The sequence below is a fragment of the Camelus dromedarius genome, chromosome 7 (assembly GCF_036321535.1).
Source record: "Camelus dromedarius isolate mCamDro1 chromosome 7, mCamDro1.pat, whole genome shotgun sequence".
In the NCBI taxonomy this organism is placed as follows: Eukaryota; Metazoa; Chordata; class Mammalia; order Artiodactyla; family Camelidae; genus Camelus; species Camelus dromedarius.
Window position 1 is genome coordinate 43,367,808 of NC_087442.1, and position 20,674 is coordinate 43,388,481.

The following is a 20,674-nucleotide window of genomic DNA, read 5'->3' on the forward strand; positions in this document are numbered from 1 at the left end:
GTTTCCTGGCTGGCAAATCTACAACTTCTTTACTAGGTTGCAAACTTTAGGGGCTGTGTTGGGGCAGCGAGGGGGAATTGTGGATTATGTGTGTCCCAAGGTGGTTATCTGCTGACTCAAACAATAGGAGGGACTTTGGTGGGATCTACAAGGTGAATTCACATTTTAAGTTTAGGAGGTTGTTGTATGTTCTTAGAGTTCTAAGGGTATTTTTGTTATTTTACAAGACAATGCACAACTTAATGGAAAGACCTAAGCAGCAGGCTGGTGTAGCTTGTGATAATGGATTAGCAAGTCGCTTGAAATATTGCATGTTCAAAATCAACTTAATTTTGTTTTATCTAATATCTTGCTGTTCAAGTGTCTGGAGTAATTTTCTTAACCTGATGTTTTATTTTACACAAGCCCAGTATCTTAAAAATTTATGATGGCAGACATTAACACTGCCAAATGTAATTGGAACTATTTTCAGTGAAAGAACAGGAAACTAAGACATTAAATTGCTATTCTGTTTTAAATTTTATTTTATCATTTATTTACTTTTAACCATGGTATCTGTAGCTTCCTATCTGTTTCCAAAAGAGAAACAATACTCCAGGGCTCAAGATCACATACAATAACTCCGGATAAGGGTTGCTGTAATTTTTAATTGAGGTTCTGGAAAATTAATTGTGCCTGTTTTCCAGATGTTGGGCAGATTGTTAGTTTAATAATGAAATCTAAAGGAGCCCATTATTAAAAACAAAATTATAATCATCTACTGGTAGATGCTTATTACATTAATTTTTTTAGTTAACAAACTGTCTGCTATTCCTGGAAGACTTGAATAACTCCAGGACTCAAATACACATAGTTGAAACATAGAAGTGTAAACAATTTTCTTCATGAATTTGTCATAAAGAAAATTTGTAATTTTCTTAAATGGCCAGGGAGACTAAAATTCTGATTGGGAGGGAACTATATGAACTCACATCGAAGTTTTCTGAGCTGAGAACCAGAGGTTAACCAAGAAAAGGTGAAAACAAAAATAAAACATAGATTTCACTTTTGTAGTCCACTTCCTAAATAAAAAGGGGTTGAGAAGACTTTCAATTGCTTTTTAGATTTCCAGGTTTGTCCTTTACTTGGTGTTTCTAAAGCAGGTAAAAAGGCCAAGGAATATTAACAACAACAACAACAGCACACAAAGATCAGGGAACCCTGGCAGCATTTTATGGCTTGTGCTTCCATCCCTCGTCCGGAGTTAAATGACCCCCATACATCAAATTACATAGCAGTTTCTAGGACAGAATCTATTATCGTTAAGTTGGAAGGAGAGTTCAAGCCGTGGTCATGGAGATGAACGCTGGTTTTTCAGGTTCTTGGTGGATTTTTTTTTTCTCTAATCCATCATGTTTTAACAGGTAGAATTTGATAGTTGCCCTGAATAACAGCACCTTGGAAAGTCCAAGGCAGGAAGGTCTGGGGACCTTCTGTAGCAGGGGAAAAGAGCTGGGAGTGACCTGCTGGGACCTGCCTGAGAAATAGGGAGAGAGAAGGAGTAAAGAATTGTCCAAGATTTGAGTGACTTCCTGGAGGGGAATGGTGGTGTTGGTCCCTCCCCACAGGATGTTCCATCCAAAGTTTTCTCTCTCCTCTCCTTGACCACAAGGGGCTCTTTGGAAGAGGTAGGTCATATCCCTTCACAAGTGTAGATTAACTGCCTAACAAGCTCAGCTTCTGAAATCCAGCAGGGTTGAGTATGGCTATTGCCTGAAAAAAAAATTGTGCATACCTCTCTAGGGTGCTGGCCGGTCCAAGAAGGGCCTGGATGGGAAGTCACCACACATCATGATTCTTTTGGCAAGTATCAGTTCTAAAGAGAGAATTGGAGGAAAAATTGGTGACCCAATCTCACCTTTACCCCCTCGCCCCTTGCGCGTGATCCCCAGAGGGGAGAAATCCAAGGAGCCGTGACGAAGAGACACCCTGTTTCTTCTTCCCTGGAAAAGAAGGATCCCGACCCTGTTTCTTTCTAGTCCATCAGGCCTTTCTCCTTTTGGACTCCAGCTCCCGAGACCCGGCTTCCAAGGACCTTTCACTCTCCTCCTCACTCCCCGGAAAACCCCCCAACTCCAGGCACAAGTTAAGCAAATATTTGTAGCTGCCAGTAAATTCCAGCGGCTTTTTATAGCGTGGCTCTCTGCGCCCGGGGCCAAGTCGTGCTGCTAAATATTGCTGACCACTTTTTCTTTTATGGCTTTCATGTCACTTAGCTATTGAGAGTAAGATGGATTTGCGCCGAGCCCTCACGGCGCTGCGATTCTCGCCCCTCAGGTCTGCGCGGGGCAGCCATTGGCGGCGGAGCGTCACGTGACCGCGGGGGCGTGCCAATGTGCGCCCTCACGGGTGTCAAGCCCCTGTCAGAGTGTGCGATCAAGATCCTGAAACAACGCGATGCAAAAAGCGACCTACTACGACAGCTCGGCGATCTACGGTGGCTACCCTTACCAGGCAGCCAATGGGTTCGGTTATAATGCCAGTCAGCAGCCGTACTCGGCGTCTGCGGCAATGGGCGCTGATGGCGAGTACCACCGACCGGCCTGTTCACTCCAGTCGCCCACGAATGCCGGGGTCCACCCGAAGGCGCACGAGCTGAGCGAGGCGTGTCTGCGCACCCTGAGCGGTCCTCCCAGACAGCCCCCGGGCCTGGGCGAGCCGCCCCTGGCCCCACCGCCACCCCAGGCCGCGCCCCCTGCCCCACAGCAGCCTCAACCCCCTCCGCAGCCCCCTGCGCCCATCCCTGCTGCGCCCCCGCCCCCCTCATCAGTCTCCCCACCTCAGAATGCCAGCAGCAACCCCACCCCTGCCAGCGCAGCCAAGAGCCCTCTACTCAACTCGCCCACCGTGGCCAAACAAATCTTCCCCTGGATGAAAGAGTCTCGGCAAAACACTAAGCAGAAAACCAGCGGCTCCAGCTCAGGTAAAGGGTGCCTTCCCGAGGAGGGTACTCCAGCCTGGTGCCCAGCTGGGCAGGCCACACCAGCCACAGCCAGCATGGTCTGGGGGCCCTGAAACATGCCCAAGAATTCACTCCTCCTCCCTCAAACCCTTAAAGGTTTCCAGAGAGTTTTTGCACTCGGGAGGTGACAGGACTCTGTGTGCTCAGGAAAATCCCAGAAAGAGACCTGATGAGAGTCTCTCTGGACCTAAGAGCAAGTGGGGCCTAGTGACTTTGGAATGCCTTTTGTGGAGTTAAGACCTTTGGGCAGAACAAACCTGAACTCCACTTTTCATCACAGTTCCTCATTTCTAGTGAAACAGTGACAGCTACTCCACACTGAAATGTGGCAGAATAAAAGCAGGACTCCAAATCAGAATCAATGCTCTGCCTATAATCAGAGCCTATTTTTAAGTTTTTGCTCCAGCAGATGGAGTGGCTGCCTTACCTCTGGGAAGGCTCTACTCAGACTTAGTACAATGAAGGCAGCCAGGGATCTCCTGGGGGAGGGGATGCAGACTTGTCATTCTAATGGGAACCACATGGGCCTCCTGGAACCAGATTCCAGTAGAAGATAGGTGTTGGGTCTTGGGCTTCCCAGTGTCTTGATTTCCTTTGCCCCTGGCTTCTCCAATTGCTAGGGCTCTGCTCTGAGCCTGAGTATCCGGGTCATCCAGAGCCAGGATTTGGGGGGCCAGGGAGGAAAGGAAGGTCAAGATTAGTGGGTGAAGCTGGAACCGGCTGCTTGATGACATGGAGAAGTCCTAATTAATAGCACCCAGCATCAAGGGCCTGGGCCTCCCCACCAGAAATGAATACTTTCAATGGGACCTCTTCCTTTGGGCAAAGAAGGCCTTCCAGATTGGAGCTTCCACTCCACGCATCTGCACTTGGTAGATTAAATAAGTGGCCAGTTGAGGCAACTGTCTAATTCTTCAGTCAGACAGTGACAGAGGGAAAAGTTTATTGAGTGTATATTAGGTGCCCCATATTCCAGTTACTGTGAAGGGAATGAAGATGGTGAGATTGCCCACAGGGAACTTGCAGTCCAGTATCCCTAGGGTCCATAAATTAGACAGAAAGTGAATGTCCCCAGCAGGGAAATATAGACCAGAAAAACAAACAGGGTATCCTGCTTTTCTGTCCTTCCCAGCCTTGGAGATGCCTATGATCTGCAACTTTACTCTGTTAGGAGCTACCAGCACTGTTTGCCCACCAGGACAGAGGACAGCCTCTAATTCCTCTTTCCCTTTCTGGGCCCTGACAGATGGAGGAATCTTTGGGGCCTGGAGAAAGGAGGAGACTGGCTGGGTCAGGGGCTGGGAGGGGCTGCGGGCAGCCCCTGATGCCACTCTTCCTCTCTCCTCTGATCTCGCAGGGGAGAGCTGTGCAGGCGACAAGAGCCCACCTGGGCAGGCGTCGTCCAAGAGGGCGCGCACGGCCTACACGAGCGCGCAGCTGGTGGAGCTAGAGAAGGAATTTCACTTCAACCGCTACCTGTGCCGGCCCCGCCGGGTAGAGATGGCCAACCTGCTGAACCTCACCGAGCGCCAGATCAAGATCTGGTTCCAGAATCGCCGAATGAAGTACAAGAAGGATCAGAAGGGCAAGGGCATGCTGACGTCATCAGGGGGACAGTCTCCAAGTCGCAGTCCTGTGCCCCCCGGAGCGGGCGGCTATCTGAACTCTATGCATTCGCTGGTTAATAGCGTCCCTTATGAGCCCCAGTCGCCCCCGCCTTTCTCCAAGCCCCCCCAGGGCGCCTATGGGCTGCCCCCCGCATCCTACCCCGCACCCTTGCCCAGCTGTGCACCCCCGCCGCCCCCACAGAAGCGCTACACGGCGGCGGGGGCGGGCGCCGGGGGCACACCCGACTATGATCCGCATGGGCATGGCCTGCAGGGCAACGGCAGCTATGGGACTCCACACTTACAGGGAAGCCCCGTCTTCGTGGGGGGCAGCTATGTGGAACCCATGAGCAACTCTGGCCCACCCCTCTTTGGCCTAACTCACCTACCCCACGCCGCCTCGGCTGCCATGGACTACGGGGGCGCTGGGCCGCTGGGCAGCGGCCACCATCACGGGCCCGGGCCAGGGGAGCCGCACCCCACCTACACGGACCTTACCGCCCACCATCCTTCTCAGGGAAGAATTCAGGAAGCCCCCAAGCTCACCCATCTGTGATGGTGGGCTCAGGGCTGCGCGCCAGGAGAGTGCCCCCGCCCCCCCCCCACTTTTCTTTTTCATTTGCTTTTTCTGTTTTGTTTAAGGTTTTCCCTGCCCCTCCCTTTTCTCTCTCCTCCATTCCCCATTCTCTCCCTCTCCCCTCCCCCGTTTTGTTTTCTTTGGTATCACGTTTTTATAGTTTATGTGACGTAGCAATCTTGGTTGCTGGAATGGCTGTCTGTATCGGTAGCGATATTTATCTTCTCCCGCCCCTCGCTGGGCCGCTGGCCCTGCACCCTTTACCTTCTCTACTCTTTGATCAGAAACAGGGTATATGAACAGATTTTCTAGCCGAGTTCTCCAATGTGAATTTGTTCGTACATTATGGCTCCCGAGGGGAAGCGATTACTTTTTTTTTAATTTTTAATTTTTTAAAAAATTGCACTTCTTGTAAAGAGCGAGAAAAAAAATCAAAGGCGCTTTGAAACAGGGGCTCCCTGTGCAAGGATGACTAAGTGTACGTCTTTCCGTGTGTGTATGCTGGTGAACAGTCAGATTTATTTATATTTTTTTTTGCAAGCATTGAATAATCTAAGTTTTAAATATTATTTATCCCCATCCGCTCGTATTTATATTAAAGAAATTCTGTACCCTGATTGTTCAGAAGGTTTCTTGGGCCTTTTGTTCAATGGTGTATTGGCGTACATAGAAAAAATTTTATTTGAAAGGGAAATATAATTCCTTTATAAAAACGGTAATGATGCAATAATACCAGAGAGGATCCAGCTTTTGAAAACAGTGATTTAGGTTTGTAACATCCGGCAAAACTGAAAAAAAAAAAAAAAACAATCTGTAAACGCGAAAAACGCTAGATTTGTTTTGAGAGTTCTACATTCCTTGCTGCTCACATTAAAAAAATGAGAAACAAAACAAAACAAAAAATAAAGTTTTTATTCTGAATAATATCCGTGTTCAGAAGGGGTTCTTTGGCCGAAGATAAGGGTCTGCGTGGAGTCCAGGCAGAGGCGAACTGGCGGAGCAGGCCACCAGGGCCCTCCAGCTCCAGCGTGAGGCCTGGCCCGGCGGCTCGCCTGGGAGCGCGACGAATTCTCGGGAAGGCAGCTGGAGCTTCTAGCGGCAGCAGCTCTGGAAACGCCAAGCAGCCAGCCCGCTGGGCTGCCTGGTGCCCAGCTGCCACGGAGGCCGGCCATGGGCGCAGGGGCTGCGGAGTGCAGGAGAAACAAAGGAAGCGGGGCCGAGGCGCACAGGTGCCCCGCAGCCCCGCGGGCGAATAAGGTAGGGCTGTCTTCTCCTCCACCGTCTTCCTCTGGTCAAAGCGGAGCAGCCAACGCCGTAGCACGGAGACCTGCCCGCAGCGCGGAGGATCCCTAGCACTTTCTAGGAGCAATCGGACTCTTCGCAGATGCTTCGCTGTCTCAAACGCTAGGAGGAAAGAATCACTCCTATAATCGCCGCTGGGAGCAGAGAGGCTCGGAAAAGACCGAGGCTGACCCAGGTCTACAGCAAAAGGAAGGCTGAACCTCGAGGAGCCTCCCTGAGCCCTTCCATGGACTACTTGAGTTCAGCATCGGCTTCTTCCCGGAATTTGGGATTTGGCATTGTCTGGATTTATTTCCTCTGCTTCCCTCCTCGCTTTCCTTTTATGGCCCCAGGGGGAGGGGGAGAGAGAAAGAAGACTGGTATCTTTCTAATAAAAATGCAGTTTTACAAGTACTTCTTTTATTTGATGCTACAGGAGCTAAACATTACATTTCTACTCCTGAATTTAAGATAGGGCTGCGTACTGACTGGCTGGCAGAGGCAAAGGCAGTCACAGGAAAGGGAAATAGTTTCATCGTCAAATAAAAGAATTGCTCAGAGAAGGAACCAAAATCAGAAAGTGCAAACCTCAGAACTGCATCCTTAGCAACATGCTCCCCTTAAAGCTGGAAGCGAGGAACCACCTGCGTCTGGGGATCAAGAACATCTGATGTGAGAAATAGATCCCCCTTCTCCCTGGATTGTATCTTTCAGAGACAGAGATGGAAAATGTCGCCATTTTGTTTGCAATTCAAAATATACATCATCATGGCCTTTATCTTCCCCCTGAGAAGCTCTCTCAGATGAGCTTTAAAAACAGACACTGAAGCCATTTTGGGGTACCTGCTGGGTCCAAAGGAATTGCTTTTAGGGCACCTCCTCACGTTTTAAAAAAGAAAGAAAAGAAAGACTGGGAAGATGCAAAGCCAGGAAGCTGTAGAGATCTGAGTGTTTCTCTCATGCCAGAGATGCTTCCCCTACATCTGTCCTTGGGGCTCCTGCTATGTCCTTTTTTTTTTTTTTTTCTTTTTAAAAAGTTTGGGCTGTGGAAGAAGTAGATTTGCTCCCTACCCCACCTCAGCCTCCCTGCTGAAATATGGTGACCCTCAGAAATGCAAAGCCTAGAAAACCAGTCTTTGTAAGGACTGGAGCTTCTGCCCTTTTGGTTGTTCAGCTCTGGACACAGTGGGCTGAGCAGACAGGGAGTCTTCTTTTAATGAATAATTTTAGAGAAGTGTGTAAAATTACCTGGGAGAATTCAGAACAGTGGAGATAGAGAGAGAGACAGGGAGAGAGCCAGAGAGAGACAGAGTGAGCAACCCACCCAGGGAGGAAAATCTTTCAGGGATCTCACTATTTGAACCCATTTCTAAAATCTACTCTTTAGCTGAAAGAGAACTGTTTGGAGGCTTCCTCCTTCCCTCAGGGCAGAGATTTTTAAAATGAGATTCCAATATGATTTCCCATATCTTGCCAGTCAAGACATCCATTTTGGCTTTCAAAGAAAAAATATCGATCTCAACGCCCCAGCTTCCTAGATATTAAAAAGTAATCCTTATTAAAATATCTCCCAAGTTAAAGTAATAGATTTGGGGAAGATTGCAGTGTTGAATGGTCAAAGAAAAGGATTTTCTTCCAGATGGTATTTGAATTAAGGCCTCTCAGGCAAGCAGAAAGCTCTCACCCACACAGCCCCTGACAAAGCCTCAGCGATATGGGGGCAGCGCTGCTCCCTCTCGGTGCTCCCCCTCCCCTTAACCCTCAAAATTTTCTGGTAAAAGCAAATGCCCAAAGCCACCATCCCAGAGTCCGCAAAACACCCTTCTTAAAAGCAGCCTGATAACTCTTTCTGCTGCCAAAAAATATCTTTTAAAAGACTAGTTTTCCTTGTTTACTTGCGTTTCCTCCTCTCCTCTCTGCTCGGCCACATTTGATCTTGGAAAGAGCTTGAAGCTGAAATGTGTTCTTAAGGGCCAGAAGCTGTCAAGGCTTTTGGTGAGCAAGATTGATCGCACCCAGACTTCCTTCAGAGCTTTGTTTGGAATAAAAGCAAGAAAACTGAAAAACCTCACATTTTTCCAAAATAGCATCTCTATCTGTAAGGCGATGCTCTGGGCTGGTCAAAGACGGAGGCCGCTTCATATATAATTTCCAACCCAAGCCCCCTTTGATGCCAGCCTCAGAGATGGAGTCCTATCCTTGTGCCTTGGTCGGCCTTCCTTGTTTTCTACATAGATTTTTCTCCCCCGACAATCTCTCCCTGGCCATCAGAATGATTTATTTTCCTGCCACCGATGCCTGCCGGCCTGGGGGAGTCTGATCACTTGGTCCATTTCAAAGGAAGCAAAAGCGAATCATCATTCTCAGGGTTTGGGGGAAAACAGATACCTTCAGATTTCTCTCTCAGCCTCCTCCCTTCTTTCTGGCTTGGTGGATTTTTTAGAAGTTATTGTTTGGTACCTAAAGGTGTTATCTTTTGAACCCTCCAGCACAGTCCAAGATGCGCTGAGTCTCGTCTCGAAGTTGGAAAAAAGAAAGTGAACAGAGAAACAGAACCTTTATATTTCCTCCATGGGTCGCCCTCTCTCACCCACCACACTGTTTCCCATAACTGAACCCGAGTGCAAACGTCCCTGGTGGCCAAGAATCAGGAAGGTGCAGGAGACAATTCAGGCTGCCAGGGAGGGCTCACTGCGCCTGAACCAAGAAGCCCCCATCAGAGCGACAAAAAAAAAAAAAAAAAAAAAAAAAAAAAAGACAAACCGAGAAAAAGGGGATGAAAAGAAAGGGGGGAAAAAAACAGAGAGAGAGGAACAAGCGCCTTCTCCCTCCCTGCTGCTAACTTCCAAAAGACTTCCTGGAAATCAGAAATACTCACCGCACCCGAGCCCCACGGGTATGAAACCCAGAATGCCAGGAGCCGCACGCGTTTGCTCGGGGCGGCATTTCTTTGGCTGGCCGCCGCCCTGGCTACAGGGATTTGGACACAGGGACCTGGGATTGTTGGCTCGCTTGGCACATGCATCTATCTTTCTCCAGCCACTTCTGAAAAGTTGATAGCGCAGGGAGGTCGGGAAGCTTCGAGAGCCGTCTCCCGTTTTCCGCTTCCCGGTGGAGCCAGATGCATAGCCGGCTAACAATTGGAAAAGCCGGCTAACAATGGGCTGGGGTCCGGGGTCCGGGGGCGCGGACTCGGAGCCGGGCTTGGGAGGGGGGCGAGGGCCTGCGGGAGGTTGGGGGAGGAGAGGTGGGCAGAGGAGAGAGGGAGGAGGAACGGAGAGAATAGGAAAAAAAGAGGATAAGAGGGAAAGACAGACTGATAGGAAGGAAAACAGAGACAGATGAGTTCAGAGATCCAGGAACTGGTTTTAGAAAATGTGGAGAAAAAAAAAAAGAGGGAAATAAATGGGGGAATCCCCCAAAAGAATCCTTCTTCTCTTTCTCCGTTCTCTCCTTTTTTCTCTCTCTCCTCCTCTCTCTCTTCTGTCTCATCCCCCCTCTCCCTCTGCTTCTTCCTCCTGCCTTAGCAGAACTTATGTGGCTGGGATGCGGGGGCCCTCGGGTGTCAAAACTTTGAAGATTAATGAATTACTTTGTTAATGACTGCAGGCGTCAGACTGAGGTGCTTAAATGATTTGTGAGGTGCGAGGCGTCTTCCCGACAGTCCCAAACAATGCGCGGAGTGTGCGGGGGAGGCAGAGGGCAGCTGCCGGCGGGACCCGCGCAGGGCTCACCGCTCGCACGCACTCGCACACTCACACACACTCCCAGGCGCACACACCAGATCTTTGCTGATCAGGAGGCAGGCAGGCACCCTTGCCCCCACGCACTCCCAGGCATCTCCACCCACACCCACATATATGTATTTTTGCCCTGAAAAAAGTGTAAATAAAGCCTCGCTGGCCCCCAATGAGGCGTTCCTTCCCGACTTTTTTGGATCAATCAAACAGACAGTGGCTTCTTTTGATTAAAGCCCAAATTGTCATTGGGCAGAAGCAATCATGTGACAGCCAATTCGGTCCAATTTCAACCTTGTCTCCATGAATTCAATAGTTTAATAGTAGCACGGTCCCCATACGGCTGTAATCAGTGAATTAGAAAAAAAACACCCCAGCAGCGATCTTCTATGATAGATTTTTTTTTCCCTCCGTGCTCGCCTTTTTCCTGGGCCTTGCCCCCCCAAAGCCCCTCCAGAAGAGGGAACTTTTTCTCCGAGGGGGCTCCAAGGAGAAGGCCATGAATTACGAATTTGAGCGAGAGATTGGTTTTATCAATAGCCAGCCGTCGCTCGCTGAGTGCCTGACATCTTTTCCCCCTGTCGCTGATACATTTCAAAGTTCATCAATCAAGACCTCGACGCTTTCACACTCGACACTGATTCCTCCTCCTTTTGAGCAGACCATTCCCAGCCTGAACCCGGGCAGTCACCCTCGCCACGGCGCTGGCGGCCGCCCCAAGCCGAGCCCCGCGGGCAGCCGCGGCAGCCCAGTGCCCGCCGGCGCCCTGCAGCCGCCCGAGTACCCCTGGATGAAGGAGAAGAAGGCGGCCAAGAAAACCGCGCTGCCGCCCGCCTCGGCCGCCGCCGCCACCACCGGCCCTGCCTGCCTCAACCACAAAGGTCAGTCCAAAGACTTGGCCCCAGGTCCCGGGACCCTCTTCCCCTTCTGGGCTGCCCCAAGAGCGGTTATGGGGGGAGGGGAGAGTGGGCTGGGAGAGAAGGGGGAGAGGGAGAGATGCTTGGCTGCTTTCCCTTCCCCTGTGGGCTCAGGAGCGGGTTTGATGTTGAGAAAAGGGATCCTGCGCTCCACTATGAGACATATATATATATATATATATATATTTTTAAGAAGGGGGTGGGGGAACTTTCCCTAACTTGTGTAATGTGGGATGATTTATTTGAGTTGGAACTGACCTCCTCTTGTCTAGTTGTCCTAGAGTTTGGCTTTTTGACAGTAATGAAGAGTGATAGATCGCTCTTGCTCAGCTAAGCAGCTGATGCATTAATTATAAATTGTGGTGTGGCTAATATAAAGTTTGCTCCCGGATGGAGAGGTTGGGGGGAACTACAGGCAGGAATTTGATGGAAGTGGAAGAGATGGGGTCTCCTCGGGTTGGGCTCCCAGGAAAGGCAGCACAATAGCTTTCCTGCATCCAGGGGCGGCCATTTTGTTGCAGTTGATCTTTTCTGCTATATTTATTCTCCAGTGGAATAACTCTGCTTGGACCCCTCCACCTCCAACTGTGCGTGTGTCTCTTGTTGGTTTCCCTTTCTGCAGAATCCCTGGAAATCGCCGATGGCAGCGGCGGGGGCTCCAGGCGCCTGAGAACTGCTTACACCAACACGCAGCTTTTAGAGCTGGAAAAAGAATTTCATTTCAACAAGTACCTCTGCAGACCCCGAAGGGTGGAAATTGCAGCGCTGCTGGATTTGACTGAGAGACAAGTGAAAGTGTGGTTTCAGAACCGGAGGATGAAGCACAAGAGGCAGACCCAGTGTAAGGAGAACCAAAACAGTGAGGGAAAATTTAAAAGCCTCGAAGACTCTGAGAAAGTGGAGGAGGATGAGGAAGAGAAGTCGCTCTTTGAGCAAGCCCTCAGCGTCTCCGGGGCCCTTCTGGAGAGGGAAGGTTACACTTTTCAGCAAAACGCCCTCTCTCAGCAGCAGGCTCCCAGTGGACACAATGGCGACTCCCAAAGTTTCCCAGTTTCGCCTTTAACCAGCAATGAGAAAAATCTGAAACATTTTCAGCACCAGTCACCCACTGTTCCTAACTGCTTGTCAACAATGGGCCAGAACTGTGGCTCTGGCCTAAACAATGACAGTCCCGAGGCCCTCGAGGTCCCCTCTTTGCAGGACTTTAACGTTTTTTCCACAGATTCCTGCCTACAGCTTTCAGATGCAGTCTCGCCCAGTTTGCCAGGTTCCCTCGACAGTCCTGTAGATATTTCAGCTGACAGCTTTGACTTTTTTACAGACACACTCACCACAATCGACTTGCAGCATCTGAATTACTAAAAACATTAAAGCAAAACAAAGCATCACAAAACAAAAACCCCTCTGACCAGGTGGTTTTGCCTTCTTTTATTCTGAGAGTTAATTTTAATTTTATTTTCTTCTCCATCCATCTACCCTCTCCCTTCTTTAAATGTTGAAGATTTTCTCTTTAGTGATTCCCCTGACCCAGTTTCAGAGCCATCTTTTTCAGATTATTTTGGAGTTTTAGTTGTTTTAAATCTAGCCCAACAATCCTCTATGTGATTTCCTGAAAGCAATATATGAGGCCTGCAAGAAAGTGATCATGTAATTGTATCTTCACTTTCTTTTTATTTTTGTATTACATTAGGATGCATTGTCATGCGTATTTTTGGTAGAATAAATTCTCCTTTGCTATAAGTAGCTTTCTTATTTTTTTTTCTCCTCCTCTTAAGGCTCATAATGGTTTCTTTTTCTTCTTTTAGTCTAACTTGGTAAATAAAATTCTGGAACAATCCATTTTCTTTTTCAATTTTAATATATTTATTAAAGGGGGCATGTCCAAAGTCTTCAACAGTCAGCAATGGAAAAGAAAGCCAAAAAATGGTTAGGGCTTCTGAGAAGTGTGGGTTTTTTCTTTTTGCTGTTGTTGTTGTTGTTGTTGTTGTTTTTTAAGGGAATGGATTTGGTTTTTCAATGTAGAGGTTCAAGCCATAGATTTAAATTGGTAATAGAAACATGATTGGGAAGCTTCAGAGCTGGGCCAAGCCCAAGCTTTTGAAAGTGGAGAAACACAGTGCCTACAGAAACCCCCAACTCCAGGAAGGAGGAACATGAAGTTTCTTTAACAAGCTACCAATAACTAAGTTATCAGGTCAATAACTAAGTTATCAGCAACTCATTTATTTATACATATTTGTTTCAAACATCTACATTCCAAACCCCTCCCCCACAAATCCCCGAACATTTTCAGTGTGGTTGATTAGTCTCCCAGCTGTTGATGGGTCCAGGCAAACAGACCTAAAAGAGAAAAACAAAAATAAAACAAAACAGAGGTTACCAGTTGGAAAATGCACTTTGGAAAGGGTTCTTTCCAATCCTTTGGTTCAGTCAAACTAGGATTATTTTCCCCCAGGGTCAGAAAAATCAATATTTCATTCTTAAATATGTTTACATGGCAAATAATGGACCATTAAATCTTTGAAGTCAGGTTAGCAAGATGAGATTTAAAATATAATGTTCCTACACCCTAGGTTATAAATTAACCCAGTTTCTAGAGAGAAAAAGCAGAAAAGCACTTTAAATGAAATACCAATAAAATGTAATCTAGGCTATGTTACTGGGTTGCTCTGTCTTTTTCTTTCCTTCTTATGTCTCCCTATGTTTATTTTTTCCCTCACTGAGCTCTGTTCTGATGGCTACTGACCGTGAGAAAACGCAGCGTGTAAGCAACATGTGTAGGGGGCGGGTTGATTTAAGAACCCGGCTCTCAATAGCAAAGGCTTGTAAGTTATTAGGAAATCGCGATCTTTCTTCCTAGGTATGCTCCCTACCTTCCCCCACTCTTTGCCCCCTTAATCCCGGCAGCGGTGGAGGCGTGTGAAGACCCTGGCCGGTCTCCTGCCCCAGGCGCAGAGCGGAGCTGAGCAGGCGGCCGGGCTGCGGCCAGGGCTAAGCCGCTGCTGTTTGCGATTCATCCTACACTCATAAATCAAACGCTTTCTATGAATGAGAATGTCATCAAAGAGATCAATTGCAGGAACACATGCACAAATAAAAATCCTCTTACGTATTTGCCGGGGATCCCGTCCGAAAGCATTAAGTTAGAAGGCGTTTAGTCATAATTCATTTTTATTGCTCTTTAAAAACAACAGCTTGGCTGAGCCGCGGATGCCGTGAACCGCTCGGGCCTCGGCGATGTTTTGTCTCCTCCTCGCTCCTTCCCCTTCTAGTAGAAGAGCCCTGAAAGAGGCTCTTTGAGCCCAGCAAGCCGCTTGCAGGCGATCATTTAAATAGTGACCAAGCTCGCCTTTCACCCACTCTCCCGGGGGGGGTTAAAGAGACTAGCTCGAGTCTTGGGGCACTAGACCACTTGCCCAGAGGACCAAGGGTCTCCTACAAGGAGAAGTGAGCCTTAGTATTTCGTGGGGGTGGGGAAGGAACCGAGCTACGGAAGCCTGCGGGCTCGTGGCCAGAGGAAGCTGCCTTTGTGAGCCGCGCCGGGAGAGCAGAGCTCTGGGCAGCCAGCCGGGGCGGGGTTGGCCGGGCCGCGAGAGCCCGGCCTGCCGGGAGCAGTGAGCGGAGGCAGGCTGGTCGCCCGCCCGCGTGCAGCGGACGAGGGTCCGAGCGCACGCTTGTGATCCCAAGAAAAACGCTCCACCCAGGATTCCATCCTGAAAAGAGCCCCGGAGGGAGGAAGAGAGGCGGAGGGAGAGGAGCGCCAGAGGCCGAGAACAAGCAGAGGAAGGAGAGCAGCTGTGGACTAGGGTGGCTTTGTGGCTCGAGCCCTGCGGCCGGCGGCCGAGAAGGCCAACAAAGGGACAAGAAAGAGACAAGTGGGGAGAACGTACCGATGGGTTCGGCTGGGAGAGCAGATCCTCCGCAATGCCAGCCGAGACCCGCTCACGTCCTACCTCCTCCCCAACAGGAGCCCCTTCTCTACCCCTGACTGGAGGCCTGGCACTCCCAAGGAAGCCACCATCGGTAGGGCTGCCTTGCCTTTTCCCTTCTCCAGGATGAGGTTCCCCAGATGCTGCAATTGGGGCAGGAGTGACCTTTTCTGCCTCCTTCTTAACCATGATTGGGGATGGGTCAAAGGTCACAGGAAAGTACCCTTTCAAAAGGAAATGTTTAGGGGAAATATTCCTTTGCTACTGAAGGAATCCATAGTCAAATATCTGCCAGAGATGTGGACAGGTTAGGAGGGAACTCCTATATGTGGAGAACAAGACACAGAAACCTGAAAGGCTAACACATTGGAAATGTGCTTGCCTCGAGCAAAACTTCCTTCTTCTAATTGGGAAGGGAAAACTAGAGGCGAGTGGGAACCCCAAATCCACATACAATCCTCAGATAAATTTCATCTGTCCGATTCCGATGTGGCAAACATGGTCAGAGTAAAATCTGCACAGCATTGGCTACAAAACTTCTTGGATGATCTTTGGATTTCTTTTACCTAAGAATGCATCAATTCTTGGCCTCTGGCCTTTTCTCTCTACAAGCCAAGGGTTGACACGAAACCTAATAGTAAACAGCAATTAACCACCCCGTCAGCATCCGGGTAGGATGAGGGTGATGGAGAACAGGACCCCTGTCCTGGGATGACGCTCAGATTTACACGTGTCTCTCTAGAGAGAGACTTGAAGATTCACACAAGTAACTACAGTCAGTCACAAAAGGGAGGAAAAAAATGTCCCGTCCACCATCAGCCATCTGTCCACTGCCCTCCCACCTGCCAGCCCTCACCCCCACTTCAGCTGTGCAGCAGAATCGGGGTGGGGGTGGATAAAGGAGGCTTTACCATTCCTAACATCCCCCCTCCAGAAAACGAGAAACGTTGCGGGGGCGGGGATGGTAGTTTAACGTACTTTGCTGGAGCTGTGTACTAGCTCGCCTTTTGAGGTCGGGTTAGGAGGACCCAGACTCCTGGGTCCTAGGGAGCCAGCAGATGGTCTGCAGCGTACGGCCCGGCCCCCACGCTGGCCACGTCCGCTAGCGTCATCTCTCTCCCCCGCCTCCTACCCCTCAAAATCCAGCGGCGGAGTTGCTCCGGATCCCGTAGGGCTCCCAGAGCAATTCTGAATGGGGAGGAGAAAGGGGCGGAGAGCGAGGAGAGAGGGAGGGCGAAGAGCCGGGCCACCCCCGACCTCTTCCGGCAAGCTTAACTCCCAAGGCTCACTCGCTCCCGGGCGTCGAATTACAGAAGCTCCCCGTTGCCATGCTAATAGCCAGTGGGGGGAGGGGGGAAGGGGGGAAAAGGGGCTTCAAGACCCTCCTTGGAGAAGGGAAGTTTCCTTTCTTGCCCTCCTCCCATCCACGCCCACTCGAGATCTTCCCAGCCAGCCAGCCCTCTGCGCACTTTCCTCTCCTTCCGGAGTTTGGAGAGTTGGTGGCCCAGATTCGTCATACGCCACAGTTCTCGGCGCTCCTCACAGTCCCACGGCAACACAGCAGGGACCGCAGTGAAAGCGCCCGGGGAGCGACTCTTCCAGCTCCTCGCGTTACGGGCTCGGCCTCTGTGCTAGTGGCGGCCCACAATGCTCCCGCCCACTGATTCCCGACCCAAGAGAGCGCGGAGCCCTCTTTGCTTCTCACCTCTTGCCAGTTCCTCTTTCTGTGCACCGTGGGGAGGGGGCGGTGACTGGGGATGCCTCCCAGCACCCCCTCCCGGAGAAGGGTGGCGATCGGAGTCAGCGCGCGCAGAAGGCAGCCTCCGCTGCCCGTCGCCCCAGCGCTCCGAATCTGCCCCTGCAGCCGCCGCAGCTGCTGCTGCCGCCCGAGCTGCCTGGGGGGGCGACTGCGCGTCACCTAGACTGAGGAGCGCCGGGGATTTAAATGCCACTGAAACGGTGATCCATCACCGCAGGAGCCAGCAAACTTTCGCAGGAGGCTCGGCCATTGGCTGATACAGTCACGTGCCTCTCCCCTAGCGCCCTCCGCCCTCCCGCCCCCCCTCCTGCGCACTGTACATTCATATCATTTTTCTTCTCCAGCCCCATGGAGGAAGTGAGAAAGTTGGCACGGTCGCCCAGAGCTTCGCAGGACCCGGTCACTCAGTGACAGATGGACAATGCAAGAATGAGCTCCTTCCTGGAATACCCTATCCTCAGCGGTGGCGACTCGGGAACCTGCTCAGCGCGAGCCTACCCTTCCGATCATGGAATTACAACTTTCCAGTCGTGCGCGGTCAGTGCCAACAGCTGTGGCGGCGACGACCGCTTCCTAGTGGGCAGGGGGGTGCAGATCAGCCCGCCCCCCCACCACCACCACCATCACCACCCCCAGCCGGCCACCTACCAGACTCCCGGGAACCTGGGGGTGTCCTACTCCCACTCGAGTTGTGGTCCAGGCTACAGCGCGCAGAACTTCGGCGCGCCTTACAGCCCCTACGCGTTAAATCAGGAAGCAGAAGTAAGTGGTGGGTACCCCTCGTGCGCTCCCGCTGTTTACTCTGGAAATCTCTCATCTCCCATGGTCCAGCATCACCACCACCACCAGGGTTATGCTGGGGGCGCGGTGGGCTCGCCTCAGTACATTCACCACTCATATGGACAAGAGCACCAGAGCCTGGCCCTGGCCACGTATAATAACTCCCTGTCCCCTCTCCACGCCAGCCACCAAGAAGCCTGTCGCTCCCCTGCATCAGAGACGTCTTCTCCAGCTCAGACCTTTGACTGGATGAAAGTCAAAAGAAACCCTCCCAAAACAGGTCAGTCTTGCCATTCCAAGATTGCTCCTTGATGATTCTGGAAGGAGCTGGTATGCTTAGTTTCCAAGGCAAATTAATCATGTTTTTTCCCCCAAGTTTTTGTTTCCCACTAGTGTTGTCGGGTGTTGGGAGGTTGCCCAGGTGCAGTTGGGGCAAAGGAACATCTGGGACTGTTGTGGTTCCAAAGGGGCTGGGCTTTAGAGGTTTTGGAAGTAGGAAATGGGGAAGTAGGTAGGTGTGTTTGTGTGTGTAGGGGGGCGTTCTGTTAATATCTCCAGGATCTATTAATCACTGGTCTGATGAAGTTAATGGTCGGCTTCAGATTAACAACGTTTACACCTCATCACTCACACTCTCCAGCACAGTTTGTGTTGAGAAATTCTTGATTCCTCCTTTACCTTAATGTTGCTCTGAAGGGTGTAGGGAATCTCTTATCAATTATAAAAATTTTACTTTTTCTCTCATCACTTCCCACCTTGCCCCCAGGGAAAGTTGGAGAGTACGGCTATGTGGGTCAACCCAATGCAGTGCGTACCAACTTCACCACCAAGCAGCTCACGGAGCTGGAGAAGGAGTTTCACTTCAACAAGTATTTGACGCGCGCCCGCAGGGTGGAGATTGCCGCGTCCCTGCAGCTCAATGAGACCCAGGTGAAGATCTGGTTCCAGAATCGCCGAATGAAGCAGAAGAAGCGAGAGAAGGAGGGCCTCTTGCACATCTCTCCAGCCACTCCACCGGGAAGCGAGGAGAAGGCCGAGGAATCCTCAGAAAAGTCCAGCTCATCACCCTGCATTCCTTCCCCGGGGTCTTCTACCTCAGACACTCTACCTACCTCGCACTGAGGCCGCCCCAGCCCCACACTCAGCAGCCCAGGCTAGTCCTCCGGCTGGGACTTCTTACCTAAAGCACATTCTTAGCTTATCTTCCTTTCCATTTACAATCTCTCTCTTCCTTTCTGATCCTATCTGGGGGACTCCTGGCCAAGATAATGTATTTCCAGAGAATTCTGGAATAGAGACTTGATGGGGAAGGGAAAGAGGAGGGAGTGTTGGCTCCTTAATGCAGACTGAGTGCCAGCATCAATTTTCTGATGGCCCCTAACACTCCTACTTTTAGGAGATTTCCACAGAACCTACTGTTCCTTTCAGATGCCCTTTGGAATATAGTCTCCTTGCCAGCAGAATCATGTCAGAGGGAGGCCCCTTATCTTTTATCTATGTGTATATTTACAGTTCTCCCCTACTTTGCCCATAAAGCAGGCTAGAGAAAGAGGAGAGTCCAGGAGCTCATGAAGAAGAGATGTACCATGAGCGTGTTTACACAATTAATTCATTCCTTAATTTAATTCAATTTCATAGTGTTTGAGTTTGCTGGTTGTAAATACTTTGTCCTGAAAGATTTATCTTTACACAGATTTTCTAGAAATGTTTAGATTAAGTGACTAAAACAGGGTGGGCAAACTCTTAAAGCTGGTACAACTTTCAATGTGATTGTAGGTTAAAGAATAAAAGATCTCACTTAAAATCAATCAGATGCCTCAGAGGGTAGCCTCAATTTGTTCTTTCAGTGAGTTAAGAAGGCCTGCAGAATACAAGGTCAGAAACCTTACTTCCTGTGCTGAGTCTCTCCCCATCCCCACCCCTTTCTTGTTTCTCTGGCCACACTCTAAAATTTGTGCTAGATTATTCGGGTCCTAAATGTACTCTTTGAACCAGCTTCTTCTTTCCACAGTTACCTTAGCTGGATATGATGTATTTTCAACTCAATCGTTAATGTGATGGATGGCACAATGAATGTATATTTTGTGTGATTCGTGAATAGGCTTTTGCATGTCGCACAATGTTTTGATGTCCCTAAAGTACCACACTGAGTTCTATCAGTTAGTTAGCCTTTGTGATATTCCCCATTTCCTGTACAATCATGAGCAGCTCTGAGATCTGGAGTGATATGATCCAGAGCAGAGTTTACGGGTCTTAAGATGTCTGTAATAAATATATTCAAGTTTCAGATATGCTTAAGCATCCATGTATTTGGCTTGGCTACAGTTTGTTGGTTCCGACAAAGTTGGCTCATTTCATGTGGGGAAGGGGAGAAGGGTGGTGTGTATTTTCAAAGATATGGATCATGTTCTTGAAAAAAAAAAGAGTAAATGCTTTTCATCATGTAGCTGAAGCTTCCCCTGTAAGTGTAACTGCACCTAGCCAACGTCTATGTAATAGGTTGATTTTCTTTAAATAGCAACAGCTTCTTTATCGTAATCAAAGTTCATCATGGAAAAAATGAATGGTGAAGAAATTTATGGAGCAGATCTATTTTTGAAACAAACATGGATACTTCCTGGGTCAAGTGCTAACCTTTTCACCTCCAACTGAATGTTGACATATATATAAACAGAATCCCCTTCAAAAGCCGAAACTCTTCAGTCAGTCTTTCCTCACATCAGTGAACCAAGAGCTGAGAGATTCACATTTAATTAGCTCCAGTATAAAGCTGTTTGAGGATGAGGCCCCCACGCCACCTCTCTTTCTTTCTTTCTTTTTTTGGATTGTCAGATAGTGCGCCAAGTATTCCACCCTTTAAATTGAGTGTGGTCTGTTCTGAGTAAACCCTTGTATCCCTCCTCCCAGTCCTCCTGTCAATATCCACCCTTTCCTGCCACTTTTTAACTCCCACCCCCAGTTCCTTCTGGGTTACACATCTCATTCCCGTCCAATTCAGCTTTTACTTCACAGCCATCATGGCTCTAATGGGTCTACAGTTCGAATTCCATGCCACATAACCCAGAAAAAAATTTTATTTTCTCCTC

The 20,674-nt window shown here is 49.5% G+C and overlaps 3 protein-coding genes and 2 long non-coding RNA genes across 7 annotated transcripts in view; 3 read left to right on the forward strand and 2 right to left on the reverse strand.

Annotated features, from left to right (window-relative positions):
* The window catches only part of HOXA3 (homeobox A3), a 44,951-nt gene extending 38,842 nt beyond the window's left edge, over positions 1–6,109 (forward strand). For both annotated transcript variants that reach the window (XM_031455088.2, XM_031455090.2), the window contains 2 exons: positions 2,317–2,962; positions 4,359–6,109. In XM_031455088.2, the coding sequence (XP_031310948.1) occupies positions 2,437–2,962; positions 4,359–5,164 (1,332 nt within the window). In that variant the 5' untranslated portion in view covers positions 2,317–2,436 and the 3' untranslated portion in view covers positions 5,165–6,109. The remainder of the gene's footprint in view (positions 1–2,316; positions 2,963–4,358) is intronic.
* Positions 6,110–6,118: 9 nt separating this feature from the next.
* Positions 6,119–8,414, reverse strand: LOC135321682 (uncharacterized). The gene is made up of 3 exons (XR_010381651.1): positions 8,362–8,414; positions 7,055–7,116; positions 6,119–6,589 (listed from the first exon to the last, which is right to left on the reverse strand). It is a non-coding gene; the product is annotated as an uncharacterized LOC135321682 (long non-coding RNA).
* Positions 8,415–10,218: 1,804 nt separating this feature from the next.
* On the forward strand, positions 10,219–12,513 carry HOXA2 (homeobox A2). Its single transcript, XM_031455092.2, has 2 exons — positions 10,219–11,084; positions 11,743–12,513. The coding sequence occupies exons 1-2, from the start codon at positions 10,703–10,705 to the stop codon at positions 12,480–12,482; spliced, it is 1,122 nt and encodes a 373-aa protein (XP_031310952.2). The 5' UTR covers positions 10,219–10,702; the 3' UTR covers positions 12,483–12,513.
* A 446-nt stretch (positions 12,514–12,959) lies between these two features.
* On the reverse strand, positions 12,960–17,084 carry LOC116154023 (uncharacterized). The gene is made up of 2 exons (XR_004137840.2): positions 16,755–17,084; positions 12,960–13,460 (listed from the first exon to the last, which is right to left on the reverse strand). It is a non-coding gene; the product is annotated as an uncharacterized LOC116154023 (long non-coding RNA).
* A 56-nt stretch (positions 17,085–17,140) lies between these two features.
* On the forward strand, positions 17,141–19,875 carry HOXA1 (homeobox A1). 2 transcript variants are annotated; one of them, XM_031455094.2, is made up of 3 exons: positions 17,141–17,570; positions 17,774–17,868; positions 18,355–18,415. In XM_031455094.2, exons 1-2 carry the CDS (start codon positions 17,223–17,225, stop codon positions 17,831–17,833), a joined length of 408 nt encoding a protein of 135 aa, XP_031310954.1. In that variant the 5' UTR covers positions 17,141–17,222; the 3' UTR covers positions 17,834–17,868; positions 18,355–18,415. The 2 variants fall into 2 exon arrangements, with proteins under 2 accessions (XP_031310954.1, XP_010993708.1); XM_010995406.3 differs by having other exon boundaries at positions 17,141–17,868; positions 18,355–19,875.
* The last annotated feature ends 799 nt before the right edge of the window (positions 19,876–20,674 follow it).